The sequence below is a fragment of the Pimephales promelas genome, chromosome 8 (assembly GCF_988280905.1).
Source record: "Pimephales promelas chromosome 8, fPimPro1.hap1.1, whole genome shotgun sequence".
Classification (NCBI taxonomy): domain Eukaryota; kingdom Metazoa; phylum Chordata; class Actinopteri; order Cypriniformes; family Leuciscidae; genus Pimephales; species Pimephales promelas.
Window position 1 is genome coordinate 12,440,460 of NC_142776.1, and position 20,798 is coordinate 12,461,257.

Here is a 20,798-nt window from a genome sequence, read left to right on the forward strand (position 1 = left end):
TATGCAAGAATAGTGTTTCTAAAGCCTTTGTCTGCTTCCCCACTCTCTTAGAAGAAAACTAACACAAGCCAAGGTTTATTTTATTTATTTGATATTGTACAGAGGCTAAATTGACAAGAATTAAAGCATCAACAGTTTCAGACATTTCCCAACAGCACAGCAATAATGATTTATGATTATATATATATATATATATATATATATATATATATATATATATATATATATATATATATATATATATAATCATTCCAGTTTAGAATGCAGTGCCACAAGGCTCAGTATTAGGACAGTTGCTATAAAAACTGGATGACTAGCTTCCACTGATGTTTTTAGAAAAAAAAACTGAGGTTTCAATTATTGGACGGACCAAAAACCTCCACAAGTAATAACCTAGAATACTGTCTTTTTAAAAAATGTTCTGTCAAGAACCAGGGTGTGATATTTGACATGAATCTGTCATTTGAAATCCACATTTTTGACATTTGTAAAGCCATATTATTCATCTTAAAAATATCTGGAAATTGCGATACATTCATGCATCTATGACATCAATTCATGCATCTATGACTTTAAGGAAAGATTATTGTATTGCATTTCTGGGTGGATGCCCAGCAGGTTTATTAAAGGGATAGTTCACCCAAAAATTAAAATTAAGTCATTAATTACTCACCCCATGCTGTACCAACCCGTAAGACCTTTGTTCATCTTCGGAACACAAATGAAGATATTTTTGATTAAATTTGAGAGCTGTATCACTACCACATAGGCTCCCTAAGGGATTGAAACTTGATGGCCCAGAAAGTCATTGAAGAAAATGTTTAAATATTCCATGTGACTACAGTGGCTCAACTATAAGTTTATCAAGCGACGAGAATACTTTTTGTGTGAAAAAAAACAACAAAAATAATGACTTTATTTGACTATTCCTTTTCTTCCTTCTGGGCCTGAGATGAGAGTTCAAGAGATTTCCACGACGCTTGCGCGAGAACTGAACAAGAAGTATTAGAAAAATATGGAATATTTAAACATTTTCTTCGATAACTTTCTGGGCATGAAAAACTTTCTGGATATGAAAAATATCTTCATTTGTGTTCCGAAAATGAACGAAGGTCTTACGTGGTTGGTACAGCATGGGGGTGAGTAATTAATGACTTAATTTTCATTTTTGGGTGAACTAACCCTTTAAACAAACCGGTCCAAAATGTAGCTGCTAAAGTGTTTACTAGAACCAAGATGTATGACTATATTCACCCGGTTCTGTCAACAAGGCATTGCCTGCCATGTAAGCATTATATACAATTTAAAAACTTGCTAATTACTCATAAAGCCCAAAATGGTTTTGCTCCTCAGTACTCAAGCAAGATCGTATCGCATTTCTGTCCTTTCTAGTTGTTTAAGACTGTGACCGTAACACAGTCTTAAACAACTAGAAAGATAATTGTGCAAATGGTCATGGATAAGTCAAATTGTCTACTGCCGGCTAAACAGCAGCTCTAACTTCATTTTTAAATTTGATGGACAGACTACAACTCTACTATTATCTCGCATAATTACGTTTATTGGCCTATTCCAAACTTCATGTGAAGTTAGTTGGATGCAACGTTTTACATATTGGTCCACAAAGTCTGACTTGTGAAACAGCCTAGAATCATAAATTACACCATGTTCGCATGTTCGTTCATTTAGGCCAATGGAGAACTCGCCCCCTGGCCGAACTTCTCACAAGATTTTGGTGTTTTGGGGATGGTGTTTCAGTTCCTTTCCCCAGTAACCTTTGGCTTCATATGACGGGGTTTAAAAGGAAATTTATTGTTTATTTTTTGTTTCATAATTGATCAATTTTACAGCTTACACAGTTATGGAACTGAATTAAATCAGCATTGAACTAAACTGAGCTGAATAATGACTTTAAATAAATGTGACATGAAAATCCTTTGCACACATTCCTAAGCTACTGAGCTACTCCAGTTTCATTAAGAAATGCAAGACCAAAACAACATTTCAGAGCATATGTGTTCTTTTGATTTGTTGTAAATTATTCGCATCATGCTAAATGGTTTTCCAGACCGTTTTTGGTCCATGTATCTTTTGGTCATTTGATTTCCTGTTTGGAATGGAATAACGAGAAATGAAAACCAGCTGGTTCATTCGTTTTTTTTTTTTGTTTAGTTTAAAAAAAGATAAATTAGATTTTGACTCAATTTTTAATTTTTAGTTTGTGGTTTACAAATCGGTTTATGGATTTGATATTTCATTTAAAAATATGATATTCCATGATAAAATATATCCGTAACATTAGATGTCCGTAGATGACCTTCCCATAACAATTACATTAAAGTTAGTGATAACACAATTTGTACAGTGTAAAAATCATTATGTCTAAAGTTCCAATAAAACATGAAAACCCAACAACCCAATGGGAATATATCCTTGTTGTGTACAACACCTGTTCATAATCTGTGATTACACAATTCCAATACAAATAGCACCAGCAGGGGTCTGGAAGGACCGTGCAAGGATCAATCCGGATTTTTAAGACAGCTACTGTAATTTGACAGTAAGCTAATATTCAGAATATCCTTCTTGTGTAACGCACAAATGGGCTTCCTTTGTGAAATATAGCAGACTAACTGTTATTTAAGATACATACAGATGGGTGGATGGATGGACGGACGGAGACATACTACCATGTATAAAAGAAAACAAAGTGACTGAACTATCTTTGCATTGTAGAACACAGCGTCTTCTCGACATGATGCTATGATGAAGTATTTGAATGTGTAGACTTCAAGTTTACACTTCCGCCTGCACGCGCAGCAACTGGGCGCGGCCAGTATGTATCTACGTCACTACGAACCAGCTAATGACTCGTTTCAAAAACAATTCATTTCATAGACTCAGAGTCGACTCTCACTTTTGAAAGACAATAACTTTATATACGGTGCACTTTCAGATATAAATCTTTGCAGGATGTTTCCCTTAGAGCTATATTTCACACCATATGAACAGTCATTTTCAAAAATCCATGATAGGGGCTCTTTAAAGGGCATTTGTCAGTGCTGCACTCATGACTCTTATTCTGCCTGACAGAAAGAAAAGCTCGTACTGAAGGCGGAACGGTTTGACCAATTAGATGAAAGGGGCGTTTTTAGTGCCGCCTACGTGTGCAAATGAAATATCAAAACCATAAACCGAGTTGTAAAACACAAACAAAAAATGAAAAAAATGGAGCCAAAATCAAATTTTTCGTTTTTTAAACTAAACAAAAAAACGAATAAACCAGCTGGTTTTCATTTCTCGTTATTCCATTCCAAACAGGAAATCAAATGACCAAAAGATACACGGACCGTTTTTATTCAGTGTATCGCATTAACATAAAGTCGGATGATATAAAGAGTTTTAGTGTAAATATTTTACCCAGATTAACTTTAATAGCATTCTCATGCTTTGAATGGAGGGACAGAAACATTTATGGCACAGTCCATGTGATGTAATTTGCATCATCAGCAGGGTCCGCCCCACAGACATCCATGTGCAGCCCAATTCTTTGGATTGTGGACGGAGCGTGTACAACATATGCAAGTGACTTGAGCACTTGAAAACAGAACCCACTTGATCGTGCACATGCGCTGAACATGTCTTTCCATGCTCATGGCCAAAGGAGTATTGAAAGGCTTGCATACTCAACTGTGCAAAGGACGGAGTGCGGAAAATGAAGTATACCCAGGCCTTTACTAGTCTGTCTCATTCCAACATTTAATGCTGAGAATGACTCTAATCTAGCACTGCGATTGAGAAAAACCCTTTGTATTTATTTGCTATGACCAAAGGGGACAGGTGGACCCAAATATAGGCATGTCAGAGCCACTGGATCACCAGATTTTCCTTTAATTTTTCACCCACTCTGTATTTTAAGTCAGTATATGATGTTTAATATTGGTATAACTTTAACAACTTTGACTTTTATCACTTTTCTTGCATAGTCGACACATCAGACTGTGTATGTCAGTGGATGGTCTTCGTAGCAGTAGTTGACAACTCCTCCCTCATAAGACACATCTTCATCCTTTTCTCCATCCTCCCAACAGTGGCTATGCACATGTATTTCAGTGTCTCTACTGTTTCTCTGTTGTCTTATAAGTTTCTTGCTGTTGCTGTTTCTCACTGATGCTTCAAGAGCTTTTTGTTTGCGGTAAAAATGTGAAAACTTGTTGAAAATTATGGTGATGGGTAGTGACACAACTAATGTGCCGCTCAGGATGCAGCCAGATGCTGCCAGCTTTCCAGCCACTGTCACTGGAACCACATCTCCATATCCCACTGTTGTCATACTAACTGTCCCCCACCACCAGCAAGCTGGAATTGTGTCCAAACCAACATCTTCCTCATATTCTGCAGTGTAAGCAATTCCGGAAAACACCGATACACCCACTGCCAGGTACAGTAATAAGATTCCAACCTCTCTGTAGCTGTGCTACACAAAGAAACAAAGACATGACATTTTTACATGTGACATGTAGGTAGAAAAAGCTTTAAAGCACTTATATACTGAGTTGGCAAAATGGAGTATTCTTAATGTTCAAAATTAATAAAAAATTTTAAAAAGGTGATAGAATTATAAAGTAGGGGGAATTTTTTTAGGGTATGGTATCATGGAAAAATTGTGTTAAATATATGACATAATCAAAACAATTACAGTCAGTACTATATAAAATGCCAGTGGTTTTCAATTCTGATCCTGGAGACCCACAGCACGGCACAGTTTTTATGTCTCCCTTTATGTAACACACCTGATTCATATTTTCAGCTCATTAAAGGGTCACTTCACCCATTTGCATTAAGCTTTGTATCTTTAGAAACCCAGTTATATTTTTGAATGGTCATGGTTTATTCCCTTATTTTCCCCCGAGATGGGAGAAATAAGGATTTAAGTGTTTTATTTCCTGCTTATCGTGACGTAAAAATCGTCATTTTGCGTCACGATAAGCAGGAAGTCACATTTCAATGAAATGTCAACAGACTACAATGATTAGCTCATTATTATTCAAGGGTGTGGCACCCACTCACCCACAGGCCTATTACAGATCAGTGGGTGGGACTTCACTTGCAGAAACTGAAATCAAGATCCGCCATCTTGTTTGGAAGCTAAGCTAACAAGCCCTGTGGAGATATGAAGTTATGATAATGGAAGAAACTAAACATGATATGGAAGAAGAGGGTTTTGAAAGTCTGCTGCTCGAATCGGATGTTCGTGGCTATCTTTACGAGCTGCATTATACTGTAGTTTAGAGCAGCTGAGGCTGATGGAGGAGCAGGAGACGCCTGGCTGTCGGTCGAGACGCCGGGACTGGATCGAGCTCGGCGGCCTGCTGTTGCTTGTACTCTCGCTGCGTGTCACGGCCTACGGACACAGAGTCCGTCTGCTGCAGAGAATTTCAACGATGGTAATTTCTCCTGGAGGAAATCTCTGAATCAGACGAGCACACGGACGTATGTGTTGTGATAGTTTCGCCTTCAGAACATCCAGGTACGTATCATGCAGTAATTCACCATACAGAAATAAATACAAACGCGGAGTAATTCACTAACGTTAATGTGTTTACAAATGTAACGTGAACGGGGTTTAATGTTGTGGGAAAAAAGAGGCATGAACCGGCGAACATTTAAACATTTTAATAGTAAAATGAACAAATACAAAACGAAAGTAAGCCAGCGTTACACACAACAGAAACAAAACATAAAATCAGGCCTGTTTCTCTCTCGATCTGCCGTCGTCGCTCCCCATTTTATGCATTCGCTCCTTCTATTCGTGAGAGACGCACCGGCGCGCGCCGTTACAGGTGTCTTTCATTATCACTCACGCGCCGTCCTCTTACATCCCTCGCCCTCGATTGTCCTGCTCGCCACAGCCAACTAACTAGACATTTTGTTTGAAATGAATTTTAAACTCTTACTCTGGTAACAGCTAATGTTTGCGTTGTAGACGGAAGAGTGTGTTTGCGTCTCTGTTTGCGCTGTTCCGGTGGGTGGGTTAGTGGGTGTGTCTTGCGGAGCTGTGCAATGTTGGGGAATTCTGGGAACTGTAGTTTTTTAACACAAAGGCGCCCCTTGGTTATTTTCTGTCTTTTCTCAGTCAAGAGGGCACCAAATTAAAAAATGATTTTACATTTCGACTACATATATGATCCACTTTCAATAAAGATTAATGTTGCAATGGGTGAAATGCTCCTTTAAGAGAGAGGTCCATAAACTGAACAGATACTGCATTCGAATTCACCTACACATACACTCTAAAAAATGCTGGGTTGTTTTAACCCAATTTTGGGTCAAATATGGACAAACCCGAAATGTTGGGTTAAAAATGTAATGTAAAAATTTAACCCAACGGCTGGGTTAGTCCATATTTGACCCAAAGTTGGGTTAAAACAACCCAGCATTTTTTAGAGTGTACTTTGCACTAAAAGTATTTACTCTTTTTTGAGGAAAAAGTACATACCTTTGTGTAGCAGAAACGTTTTGAGACATACTACCATGTAAGAAAATTGTGTCTTGTGACATTATATGCCAATAGGGGATTATCACGCTGATACGTAGTACTTCCGGATCCTGTGATCTTTGTGCACTGCCACTTCCGTTGAATCACCGATCTCGCTGGCGAACTGATGAAGGACTACACTAAGTTTATTTATACGTCATCCCTGGTAAATTAGTCTGATTCACTAAAGTGCCGGCTGCAAACAAACGTGCTACCTCGTTTTATTTTAAAGTTTTATCCACTTCTTCCTTATACTCAATTCAGTCGGGAATCCATGAAAACTTAAGTAGGGTTGGTGTTGTTGGTTAGATTTACAAAGTGGAACAGAGCAGTGACATAAATAGCACTCGTCTCAGGCATTGTTGAACTGCGTCGGAAGTGGACATGCACAAAGTTGACAAATCCCGCCCATGAAACCCGGAAGCGGATAATCTCATATTTGTCACATAACGTCACAAGCATCATGTCACCATAAACTGGCTTGTCTCATTTAACGTCTAAAATACAATTCTTCTTTCAAAGTTCACAATGTTGTTGCAGGTGAAATATAATTTGAATAATAAATGGAAAAGGTGTGACTGCAGTCTAAGTGGAAGTGAGGGGGTAAGCATGTATGGTAAATGCCTCAGGGGGTACACAACTCTAAAAGGTTTGGGAACCATAGTAATCGACCATGCTTTGGGACATGCTTATTGTAATCTTGCATACTTTTTAGGATGCACATTGCACAGTGACAGATACTATTTATGGTGGATTATAAGCTAATAGGGAACCATGGTGATTTTTTCAGATAAGAGATACATACAAAATGTAGACTGGCTTGAATCTCCCTCCAGGTCCAGGATTAAACACCACTACAACAGAGGTCTTCAACCAAAATCCTGGGGACAAAGTTTATTTCCAACCTGCTTCAGCACACCTCACTGTATATTTCAAGCGATCCTGGAGAGCTTGATTAGGTGCTTCTGTTAGAGCTATTAAGAGTTAGAGCTAAACCCTAAAGGGCAGTGGGTCCCCAAGAGCAGGGTTGAAGACCTCTGCACTACAATATGCAGATTGTAAATACACTTGCACAATAGCAGTGTAATCTCACCCGTAGAGTAGCACCTAGTGACCTTAAGCCCGTTGAATGCCTAGCCAACTTTAGCACCCTGAAGATTCTCATCAGCCGCAACACCTGGACCAGTTTTCCCAAGTTGCCCAGCTCTGACTCACTCCCAATGACCAGATCAAAAAAGATTGTGATGTATATTGGCATCACTGAGATGATATCAATCACGTTTAGTGGTAGCAAGAAGAATTTGCGATGGTTTGGAGCAAGAAGCATGCGAGTTACTACCTCAAAGGTAAACCAGCAAATGCAGAACACTTCTAATATATGCCTTGTTGGGTCTTCAGTTGGATTACCACTTTCATCAAATTTTTGGTATTCTGGAATGCTATTGATACACATGGTGGTAATTGAAATTAAAACCACACAAATGGAAAGCAAGCTGAAAACTTTGCTTGGGATTGAATAACCTGGATTTTCCAATGTTAGCCACAGACATTTCCGAATGTTTCCAAAACGTATTTCATGGAAGTGTTCAATATCTTTGTTCAGATCAGAAATCTCATCAACTGATGTATCCACACTGCTAACATCACTCTCTTCATCCCAGGATGTACGATGTCTCTTCAGTTTACGATCAAGGTAACGGTAACTACAGCAGCTGTCCAGAAAAAAATCACTGATTCCCCAGTATTCTATTTCCTGAGAGAAGGAGAAAATGCACAGCTCATCCATAATATGCAGCTTGCCAGTCTGATAGAAGTGCAGGACATAAGGGAAGAGACCAGGGTTACGGTCAAAGTAAAACTCTTTCTGTTGAACATCAAAGTCATCACAAAGCTGTAGAATGTCATCCTCTGAGTCACAAGACAAGAGTTGACCAAGACGTGTGTCCGGAAACTTCTTCAGAATGCTTGAGCATAGAGTGTGCCTCAACCCACCTACATTGATGTGTAAAAGGTTGTCCTTAGGATCCAAAATCCACCAAGGATGTCTTTCCTTCAACATGGTCTACCTACACACTGTAATGGAAAAGAGTACATTTGTTTTAGTATGGCTGGAAAAAATAACAGGTTTATTTTGGTGAATCATTTTACGTGTCAAAAATAATTCATGAAATTAATGTTTTGTTTTGTTTTTCACTTCCTGAGGTTGAGAGGTGTTGTTCTCGTGTTATTTGCATACTGTTTGGCTCCACAAAGAAAATCCTGTGATGTGTGATGCAGTTCTCAACTTATTCTTTGAATAACAATTCTTAACTTTCAATTTTTGTAACTCTATATATTTTATTTTTCATCCTTTTTTATTTAAAAATAATTTATATTATTTAAATGTTTTTATTGGTGCTGTCAATCGAATGAAAGTTGATCGCAAGTTAATCACAGTCAGGGGCTTTAATCGCAGATTAATCGCAAATTTAAAATATTGGGATTTACTTAACCTGCAGTGTTGAAATAAATAAATGCACGACAAACTGCTTTAAGGAAACAGATTCTTCAGCTGTATTACCTCAATCATTAACATTTAACAAGTGTTCAATAACAATCTCTTAATTTGTTGAGGCATCCATATGAACTGCAGACATATTTAGCATAAACCAACAACTGTTACAAAGTAATGTTAAAGAATTTCCCCTTGGGGATTAATAAAGTATTACTGAACTGAACTGAACTGTCTGCTACAAATTCACAAATATCTTAACTGTAGAAAAATAACATCAACTCAAATGAATGCAAGTGGATGCAAGAATGTAAGTGGGCCTATTTTATATATGGAATGTCATAATGCCTGTGAAGAGTCAGAGTGAACAGTCTCTGCATTCTTGATTAAAGGGACACTTCAGCCATTTGCATTAAGCTTTGTATCTTTAGAAAGAAACCCAGTCATTTTTGAATGGTCATGGTTTATTCCCTTATTTTCCCCTGAGATGGAAGAAATTAGGATTTAAGTGTTTTACTTCCTGCTTATTATGATGTAAAAATTGTCATTTTGCGCCATAATAAGCAGGAAGTCACATTTCATTGAAATGACAGAGACTATAAACTAATGGTGCGTTCTATTATAGCCAACGAACCGACTTCAAGCGTTCTATTTGTTTAACGCGTCTGAGTCGGAGAAAAAAATGGACGCCACCCGGAAAGCTGTTATAATGGTAGCGCTGGCCGAGTAGCAGGCACTTACATTAAAACGAAAAAATATTATGACTACACCTTATTAAAACGCAGCCATTTGAACTTGAAAATGTTCACTTTATTAATGTTTTTCATGTTAATCTTCTGTTAGCAACGCTAGCAACGTCAGTAATTGCACTCACAACAACCGATTCCCATACCTACAGGGGACGCAGTAATACGAGTGATTATAACCGTCATTTAAAATACCAAAGCGGTTCAAAAACAATGAAAACAATTCATTCTTACAAGTCACAGGGCGCAGCCATCTTGAATTCCGAAACGGAATTCTCTCTCGGTGTCCTCACGGTTGTCCGACGTCCGAGAGGAGAAATCCGAGGAAAGGGGGCGTGTTGCTAGGCAACGTCTGTCGTCCGATTCGGATCTCCGAGACGGATGAATAATAGAACGCACCATTAGCTCCTCATTATTCAAGGGTGTGGGACCCACTCACGCTACAGGCCAATTACAGAATAGATCAGTGGGTGGGACTTCATTTGCAGAAACTGAAATCAATATCCGCCATCTTGTTTTTGGAAGCTAAACTAACAAGCGCTGTGGAGATAGGAATTATGACAATGAAAGAAGAAACTAAACATGATATGGAAGAAGAGGATTTTGAAAGTCTGCTGCTCGAATCCGATGTTCGTGGCTATCTTTACGAGCCGCAGTATAGTGAAGATCAGCTGAGGCTGATGGAGGGCCCGGACTGGGTCGAGCTGAGGCAGCTTGCTTTGCTTGTGCTCTCGCTGCGTGCTACAGCCTACAATACGGACACAGCAAGTGTCCATCTGCTGCCGAGAATTTCAGCAATGGCAATTTCTCCATGACGAAATCTCTGAATCAGACAAGCACACGGACGTTTGTGTTGTGATGTGATCATAGTTTCGCCTGACTGAACAGGTATTATGCAGTAATACACCATATTTAGAAAGAAATACAAACAAGGAGTAATTCACTAATGAGTTTGCCAATATAACGTTAAAAGGGTTTGTTGTTGTGGGAAGGAGGAGGCAGGAATCGGCGAACTTTTAAACATTTTAATAGTAAAATTAACAAATACAAAAGGAAAGTATAAGCCAACAGTCCCTCATTGACAACTGATGTCCACACACAACATAAAATCAGGCCGGTTTCTCTCTCGATCTGCCGTTTATGTTCCTGCTCCTCTGTGAGAGATACGAGACCGGTCGGTACGTCTTGTCTTTCATTATCACTCATGCCACCGGCCTCGCGCCGCTCTCACGTCCATTGTCCTGCTCGCCACAGCCAACTAACTTGAAATTTTGCGTGAAATTAATTACAAACTCTGGTGGCAGCTAATGTTAGCCTTGTTGACGAAAGAATGATTTCTCTGATGTGCGAGCAGTTCCAGATTAGTGGGTGTGGCTTGCGGAACTGTGCAAGTGGTGCATTGGCTGTCGTTGTCGTCTTCTTTGGTAGTTCTGGCTCCACTTCTTCTCCAGAGGTCTGTGGTGCTGGTTTTGCCACACCTCTCTCCTCTCTCTTCTGGGCAATAACTTAAGATCCTTGAACCTAGGATCTAGAGCGATTGCTACCTTTAACCACCACAGGTTTGAGTTACTCTTTCGCCAGTTGAGGTCCACCCACTTTTCACTGCACAGGTCCGCCCACAACACAGGCCCACCATGCCATTTTCCATGTCCTGCCATTTCCATGCCATTTTCCATGTCCATTTTCCAATTCCATATTCCCCTGCATGGACCTGTCCCTCCATCTCTCCCCCAAGACTACCCCCGCTCAACCACCCTCCTGAACTTTTGATGTCTTGTATTTGGTTTTATGTTGGGCGTCAGGAGCCGAGGGATATGTCACGTCTTTTTTTGGTTCATGTTTCATGTCAGTCATGTTTCATGTGTTGTCATGTGATTCCCTGTGTTAGTCATGTGATCCTGCTATGTGTTCCCCATGTTATGTTGTCATTGGTTCATTGTTTCATTGTAAACATGAGTTCCTGTGTCTTATCATTAGTCTATATTTAAGCCCTCATGTTTGCCTTGTTACTTTGTGGAGGATCCATTTGCAGCATTTTTTAGAATAATCAAAACAGGCAGGGTCCAACAGTGGCAAACAGAACATAGAAGGCAAGGCTGAGACAAACCAGGCAAACCAGAGTTGAGGCAGGCAGAAAGGCACGCGTTGTGGCCAAGACCGGTCTCGAGTACTACAACACTATCGAATACTGTAAAGATTCTGTCAGTTAAGAGGAGACCGTCTAAGCCCACTAATCCAGTGTTGCCTGGGATCCACTTCTGTTGAAAGTCCAGTCACTGATTCTGTTCCGAGCATTCCATCTGAATACCGGGAGTTTCAGGACGTGTTCAGTAAACAGGTGGCCACCACACTTCCGCCTCATCGACCTTGGGATTGCGCCATGGAGTTACTACCTGGGGCTGCCCTACTGCGGGGGAAAATTTATCCCTTGTCCATTCCAGAACATAAGGCCATGGAGGAGTATGTGGAGGAGGCTTTACAACAGGGGTATCGTCAGTGTCTGACTCTGATCTGTCTGCTGGGCCATGCCATGTGTGATACAGCAGGACCGGAAAGAGTAATGATTAATTCATCTCTCGAGTTCAAGTTCGGCCGGGTCCGAGTCTTTTGTTCTTCCTCTCAGTGCCATAGAGACTATGCTATCAGTACCGGAAAAAGAAATGATTAGTTCATTTTATTCAAGTCTTCGGATTTGAGTCCTTCGTACGTGACGTGACCGCTGGTATCTCGCATCAAATACAACAGTGAGATACGTATTAATGACTGCATCTGAATGTATATTGTTTTATATTTAGGAATTAATATACAAAATATGTGTAATTAACATTATCTGAAAAATAAAAGTTCCATCTTATTATTGTCCCTGGCCATCTCTTTTCAATATTTTGCATCTGTGGTGTGTTTTATTATATATTATACAAATAAATAACTACTATTATATTATACATTATCTACATGCTTGTTTGTAAAAAGTTTATGAGTATGCTATTCAATACGGTGACAATTCATGTGACAAAAGAACGAAGGACTCAAACCCAAAGACTTGAGAGATGAACTAATCATTTCTCTTTCCGGTACTGCCATGACAGAAAGAACAAAAGACTCGGATCCGGCCGAACCTGAACTCTAGACTCAAGAGATGAACTAATCATTTCTCTTTCCGGTATTGCCAGCATAGTCTCTATGGGACTGACAGGAAGAACGAAAGACTAGGACCCGCCCGAACCCGAAGACTCAAGAGATGAACTAATCATCTGTTTCCAGTACAAATTCAGAACCCATATGCTGCGCAATGCGCATGCGCGGTTAACACAAAATGAACGAATCACTCTCTGAGACAACTTGGTAGTCCCGAGTCTTATTAAAGATTCGTTCAAAATAAACAAACCACTCATGAACGACACATCACTATCCATGTCTCCTTGTTAAAGCCTTACATAGCACCCCTTTCACCTTGGCCCATAGAACGCCCCCTCCTCCTCCAGTGGACCCCTCAGAGTACATGGCATACCAGGTTTGCAATCTCCTAGACTCCCGTCGTCCTATCTCGTTCAGACGGCGATAATACACTCGCGTTTCGGAGTCGGGATAGACGGAATTGTCATTTGCATGGGCCAGCATTGCATCATGAGTAACTACAGTTTACCATTTGCACGTCTTAAGTCTTACCAGTTTAAACATTCACACGATCTTGAACTGTCCGGTAGGCTACTTGCGTGCTGTCTGAGAGTTGTTTTTTTATGCACACATACAAACCACCTCACAAGCTCGTGGGTAACAACAGTTATTTTTCGTGGATTATATCACTTTAACAGTCAAAAACATGGGAAAATTATGTCAATTTCGGTCTTGGTGAGTATCCACTAAACACAGTCGGTTATGTCTTAAATAAGCATTCATTGCACGTGGCCGTATAATGTTAGTGGCTACAGGATCTGTGCATGAGCTCTTACAGTGACAGCAGCCATGGTCTGTCATTAATTTGGTTGTCAAAACAACAAAACACAGCTTTCATTTTAAGGAATCAAGATTAATATCCTGTATTTTAATTTAGTTCTCAGGACTAAAACATTACCCAGTGTTATTTTACAGTTGATTACTTTATTCAGTCTCTGTAGTACTATTTCTGAATAGGCCTACTGGTTTCAGACCTAAGCAAAAACTTTTCTCTTAGTACCTAAAGATAGGTATCTTTATTCTATTGTACTTTTGTGCTACTTTTTTCAATTTAATTCAAAGATTGAAATTAAGCTTCCCTGTGTTGCATAAATTCTTAAGAACAAAATTACCCCATTGTAAAAATGCAATGAGTGAGAAAATGCAATGAGTGAGCATACATTTTAGCAGATAAATGTAATTAAAAAAAGTCTAAACTCCCCCCTCAGTTTATGATTTGTTTTGTGCCTTTAAACATGCTTCAGTCCAATTCAAATTCCTCTATTTCTTCTTGAATGTCTTTCCTCTATGCGTTTAATTTGTCTACAGCAGACTCTTTAGAGTTAAACATTATTAAATTATAATATTTTGACAATTGGTCCTTTTCACTTCTTTTTCCAATTATTTCCTCTATTAATGACAGTTTGTGAATGTACATAATATCTATAGACCTGGAAGACATAAAACTTTTAAGCTGAATATTTAAAAAAAAAATGTTTTGAGGGAATCTGGTGTTTATCACACAATTCTTGAAATGTAAGAAGTATTCCATCCATATCCAAGTATTTAATACCTTTACTAATAATACTAATACCTTTAGTTTTCCATAGTTTAAATCCTCCATCCTTATATTTATTGTTAGACAAGTTTCTAAATGGTCTTGATGAATGTGAAGGGGTCATGTTTGCCTTCTTGTTCTATAGTGTTGTAATTTCTTATAAATTACAACATTTATAAATGTTGTAAGCTATTGCATTTTGCAGAAAATCTTAAATAAATGTGTTGATTAAATGTAAACAGAGCAATAAGATAAACTTATTTGCTCTGTTTACATAGTTTCACCTATTGGTTATTTACTGGTACTACTGCCTTAACAATGACTGCCTTAACAATCCCATGGATAAGATGAGGATAATTTAATAGCATTTAATAGAGCCGTGTAATGATGTATGAGGGGAGGGGGGTGTCTCAAAAAAAAGGTAAAATATGAAAAAAAAAATGTAAAAAGGTCTCAGCAGGGATACAGTTAACAATTAGCATAGAAGACAGTGATTTCTAGAATTAACTCTAATTAAAAATAAATAAACCGTGGGTGTTTTTAATGTTATCAAGTGGGCATCAGAAGTAGCCTGACGCTTCTCAATCAACAAACATTCTGTTGTTCCTTTATGAAATTTGATGTTGTAAAAAGTGCATTCGCAGAAGTAGAAAATAATACTTAGCCTAAAGACTAAATTATAGCCAACATACAAAGGTACTCATAATAAATAATTATGATGATAATATAATGAATATGAAATTCCAAAGTCCATTCAAGTGAGGCTAAAAATGAATATGATAGCTTACATTATTAAATCAATATCAACTTATGCCTCGGGATGTCACATTAGTGCATTTTATTTGTTCTGTCATCCTTTATTCTGAAACATTTAGGCTTTTTAAGAAGTCTTGATGATTGTGGCGGCCAAATTGATGGTCATAACTTGTAAATTAAATAAAATACAAATACCTTGGTCATAAATTTTAATATATATGTGTGTGTGTGTGTGTGTGTGTAGCTACAGATATTTGTTAATGTGTTTTTTGTTTTTTTGTTTGTTTGTTCGTTTGTTTGTTTTTTTGTTTTGTTTTTGGATTTGTTGACTAAAAGTTTTAGGTTGTATTTTGAAATAAAAATATTTCGGGATGCCCCCCTCATTAAAACACACACATTAGCCTACCGAACAGTGCAACTGCCAGTGGTCTAACTAAGGATAGCCTATTTAAATAAATTATATATTTTCAAAAGACTGTTAAACTCAGGAACCCTCAAAAGTAAATTCTGACCTTACGTCCATGAAACAATTAGCTATACCGCCCAAATAGGACGTCACGGTACACACGCTCACAACAACCTTTATAGCCATATCAAAAGTAAAAAGTATTTGGCCTTATAGGCTACGTTTGCTTGCAAGCACTGTATTAAATTGTAAGCGTATCAAAGGCTAACAGTTGTTCTTAAGAAACTGTGTATCGCTATGCCTTTAAACACACACATCGTTCAGATTTCATTCATTTTGTTCTTTCTGGCATTGTGCGCTTCTCTTTAACCTTGTAATGCACATCGATCTTAAGCTGTTGATATGTATTGATAGAACAGTGAAACCAAAAACATCACATTTAAAGCAAGTGTTATATCTGCTTTTAATTAATTTAGTCTTCCTAAATATCAGCATAGGTTATATAATTAAAAAGGAAACCTACCACAGATGTTACTGTTTGTTCTCCACTTGTTTTCTTTTCATGTGATTATTCGTTTGTTTACGCGCTGATCACGTGTGCAAGATGCCAAAAAGTATCAATCCAGTGATCTACAGGCTAGTAAGCTATATTCAGATTTTATAAATAGTCTAGTCCTCTAATATCAGTTTGCCTTTTCGGTTCGCAACAAATTGCTCCTCAACCGACACTAGCTCATTTTCCCACAGCTCCTGCTGCTTCTTCGATGTGAAATGATGCGCATGTATCCAGTCAGGCGCTGAAACACACCCTAGCAGTCAGACACTGCAGTTCATAGGAACGTGAATTCTTGAATGAACGTAGCCTATTTACATATCCTGTTAATCAGTCAAGAAGCTAGCCTATTGAGAGAACAGTCTAAAAAAATCTTGGCGGGAAAAAGTTTGTTAAAGTCACCATGAAATCAAAATATACATTTTTTGTTTTTAATGGAATATTGCAGTTATTATAAATAAATACTTATCCATGCACATCACTATTTTTTAATTCATCATATTGCTCATACAAAATAATTTCCCCTGCCTCTAAAATCCATAAGACTTTTGTTCAACTCTGGAACACAAATGAAGATCTTTTTGATGAAATCTAAGAGCTTTCTGTCCCCCACAGCTACACAACTGATATTTTGACGCTTCAAAAGGTTCATAAAGAGATCCTAAAACTAATCCATATGAATTGAGTGGTTTGTATTATGGACAGATTGAATTTGAGTGAGCAAGTAATGACAGAATTAAAACTTTAAAGAGCCTGACTCCACCCACTAGCAATATTTGAAAAATGCTGAAAAAATGGGCAGACCCCAGCGGGGCCAGGGGGCGTGCACCTGAGACCCGCTGTGAGTGAGAGCTGCTGTCAGACTCTAAAATAGAGCGAGACTGGAGTGACGCAAGTAACTGCCTTTGCAACAGAGCGGCCATTTGAAGTCGAGGACTTTTCTCCCTCACCTTCACCTGAAGTGGATGAGGGTGAATTGTATGTAGACACAGGGCCAAATCCATTCGAGCCGCTGGCTCAAACTGCGGTCTTAACTCCCGCATCGCGACCGGCATCTGATGAGTTTTGTCGTCGAGTTGATCTCAATAGCGCACGCTCTGTGGGCATGTATTCATATTGATATTCTGCCGCTATGTGAAAATTGATATTCTGCCGTATTTTGCTGTCAAAATCCAGCAAAATGCACCGGCTCGTTTGTCGACCCCAGAGGATTAACTTTATCCTAACCATAAATTGTGATTAAAATATCCATGATCACTCACATCAAGACGCCGCTGCGGTGGAGGAGTACATGCAGGACGAGCAGTGTTTGGCACTGCGTGTGGAGCTGTGTGGAGAAGCCCATGTCCACCTCTATTCCGTCACTATCCTGATCACTGTACTAAACTAATATATGATATCCTGATCGTTTTCAATACTCATAAATCCAACTCCTGACTCGCTACAGTAGTTTTGACGGAACCAGATGCTTTTTTAATACCAGGGGCTGCCAAGGGCGTGGTGAGCTCGCACCAAGGGTGTGACAGAGTCGCGTCTGAGAGTTCGCTACGTCAGCAAGTACCCCTACTGCAGGAGCTTTCCGTTTAACCTGAAGAGGGCAGCACTCAGACGTTTTTACACCATATATTTGAAAATCAAAACACTTTATACTCAATTGTCAAAAAATGTACTCGAATCAATGAACAGCATTTATGAGGCTCCATTCTTACAGATCATTAACTAAAAAAAGTTGTTTTGGTGTTTAGTTACCCTTTAAATTTGATGTGACATACAGTAGGTAGACTAGATGTGCTGCCACACTCTTACCTGCAAAAGCTTAGTCATGCTGGTTGGAAGGCCCGCCAATAAAGCATTGCAGTATCCAGCCTTGAAATTACAAGTGCTTGGACTAGTATACTAAATGGAAGGGTCTGATTTTCCTAGTCTGCAAGCCACAACCAGGATGTTGTTAAGATGTGGGTGGAAAAGCTCAGCTGGTTGTCAAATACCCCCAGGTTCCATTCTGTCCTAGATCGCACCAATAGCAAATGACAACAATCCAATGATCCAATCAATTCCTCATGGACAAAATCAAGTTCTGCCTGAGAATGTTTCTAGTTCAAGAAGCCATTTAATAGGGAAGAAAATACTATATCGCAACTTCAGTTTCAAGCCGACTTTAAGGAAATATGCTGATAACACAACCACATCACAGAGACGTCTATTTGATGTGTATTTACATTTGGAAGAGTGTTTGCTCATCTACAGTACATGTTTCCTTTCAGATGTCAAATAGACATTTAGAAAATGTCTTTAAGATGTTAATGATTTAGAATGTATGTTAAACCAACACAGTCTCATGAAGATGCGTATCTATACCACGAGTGTCATTTCTCGTGGCATTTATACGCCAAAAGTGTTTTTTTCGTGTATATGGTACGCACTAAAAAACCCTGGGTTAGGTTTAGGGGGGAGGGGGGTGGGGAGTTTGTGCGTATTATACGCAAAAAAGTGCGTATCATTTGTACGCGAAAATTGCGTGCCATATACACGCAAAAACTGTTTTTGGCATATAAATGCCACGAGAAATGACATTCGTGCCATAGATACGAACTTTCATGAGATCGGGCTGCAGTCTATCAGATAAGCAGCAGATGCTTTCCAGATGAAGTGATCTTTAACAGACATCTTGCAGATATATGTGTGCTATTGGATTAATGCTCAACATGTTCAAAGGTATTTGCATATGCCTGGATGCAATCTTACTTCTTCCATTTTCTAAGAAATTAGTGTTTATACTTGCCTGTCACTCATTATGGGTCAATCAAATATTGATATCTCAAATATCAAAAATTTATTATAATTTGAAAAATCTAGCATTCTCCTTGAGTCAAACATTTTAAACTGATTTTCAGATCAATTACCCCCATTGTTAAGGCTCCCTATTCCTAAACCCCACTACTGTAAGTAACCCTAAACCTGACCATAGGCTGCGTTTCCCAAAAGAACCATAAGCCTAAGTAGATTGTAGAACCATTGATGGACAAAGCATATGGTCACAATGCTTTTAGGCAGTGTAGCCCTGGGAGTAATCTGGTGTTTGCTGTGTAGGCAAAGATTGTGTATGCCCTCATATACCCATTTGTTTTGCTGTTTCAGAATAGCTTCCCGATTAACTGTAGGCCTATCCCAACTGTATCTAATGCCGCGTTCCAGGCAACCTGTAACTCGTGTTTTTCCAAACTTATACCCGTGAAAGTGCACTGGAACGGCAGTCAAACCCGTGACTTCCCACCCGTGAACTCGTACTAGAACGATGTACTCCCAGTTACGAGTTCTGACGTCACATAGCCCGCTAACATATACAAAACTACAATGACAGGCCCTACGGATGCAGTGTTTCTCCAGGCGGTACTCGGTGAGAAAGAATACACTTTAGGACAATATAACGTTAACTAGTTTTCAGTCCATTGAGTGCAAGGATAAATTATACATTTCCAAATATACAAATAAAGTAAAATAAAAGGTATAACAGCTTATCTTGCCGCATGCACTATTTTTCCTCCTCAGTTTCCCACAAATAAACAAGGAGTAAGCACCTTTGGCGTTAGAAATTATTACAAATGCGCGTGAGCCCCCGTAAGGTCCGCCATGCTGGTTTGTTTACATCTAGGTAGTTTGGCGTGAATGACCTGGAATGCTACAAAGTCATAAGTCGTGGTTTGAAGTCGTGATTTACGTGCTCAAAAACCTTCCTGGAACGCAGCATAATTCTTTGTAGTGCCCGGTGCATTATCACTTGAATTCTACCATTCCCTGTCAACTGAAGCGACCAGTATCATTGACTGAGGGACCACGATCATTGGACTGGAGAAATTCAAAGTTAACTCCTAAAATTCCAATAACAATGAATAACTTTTGCAAAGTCTAATTTAAATTTGAAAGTGCAAGTATTTTCCTTTTAAGAAAGAAGTTCTCAGAGATTTTCTTTACTGAAGCAGGTGGCCAGCATTGGAAGCTGCATATAGCAAAGATTTGTAGGCTCTGTGCACATTTCAATGCTCTAATCCGGCCATTAAGGGAATGTGAGACTTAATTGAATCTCCCCTTACTGAGTGCCGAAATTCAAACCCCCTCAGGAACTGTATGCAGACCTTTCCTGTCAGACGGGAATGCAGGAGGGCTTTTAGTCTTGTGAATATTATTGTCTAAAAGGAGGTCTACATGTCTTGTTTTAAACATTGTGGGATTAATGATGATTCACATTAATGGGTTAACCACCAATTACAGAGATGTGTGTAAAGTAAATGGGTAAAAGAAAGATATCACCGAACTGCATGACCCACAGTAACCAAAAAAACAAACAAAAAAAAAGATTTCTTTGGAAAAGTTCTATGTTTAGAACTCAAATGAAGCTGAATACAATGTTCGAATTGGTAGATGCAATAATCCTAATTTTCATATTAAAAGGCTTGTGTGGTCTGAAGGAGGAGCCTGGAGGAGCTTCAGGATATTTTTTTATAATACTGGCCAAAACAACATAGCCATAAAGCTATGAAGCTCTATAAAAGTGGTTGCCTTGCAGCAAGAAGGTCCCTGGTTCAGGGCTAACATA

At 38.8% G+C, this 20,798-nt stretch overlaps 1 protein-coding gene across 1 annotated transcript; it reads right to left on the reverse strand.

Moving 5' to 3' along the window:
- Positions 1-2,164: 2,164 nt before the first annotated feature.
- On the reverse strand, positions 2,165-16,443 carry LOC120466943 (delayed-rectifier potassium channel regulatory subunit KCNS2). Its single transcript, XM_039655654.2, has 3 exons — positions 16,175-16,443; positions 7,632-8,611; positions 2,165-4,477 (listed from the first exon to the last, which is right to left on the reverse strand). Exons 2-3 carry the CDS (start codon positions 8,595-8,597, stop codon positions 3,995-3,997), a joined length of 1,449 nt encoding a protein of 482 aa, XP_039511588.1. The 5' UTR covers positions 8,598-8,611; positions 16,175-16,443; the 3' UTR covers positions 2,165-3,994.
- Between the last annotated feature and the right edge of the window lie 4,355 nt (positions 16,444-20,798).

What these genes read in the sequence shown, in the direction of transcription:
- LOC120466943 (XM_039655654.2), bottom strand. Translation starts at nt 8,597, where the DNA reads ATGTTGAAGGAAAGACATCCTTGGTGGATTTTGGATCCTAAGGACAAC. An exon ending in CACTAGGTGCTACTCTACGG is followed by an intron (nt 4,478 to 7,631) that starts GTGAGATTACAC and finishes TTCTTTGTGTAG; the next exon opens with CACAGCTACAGAGAGGTTGG.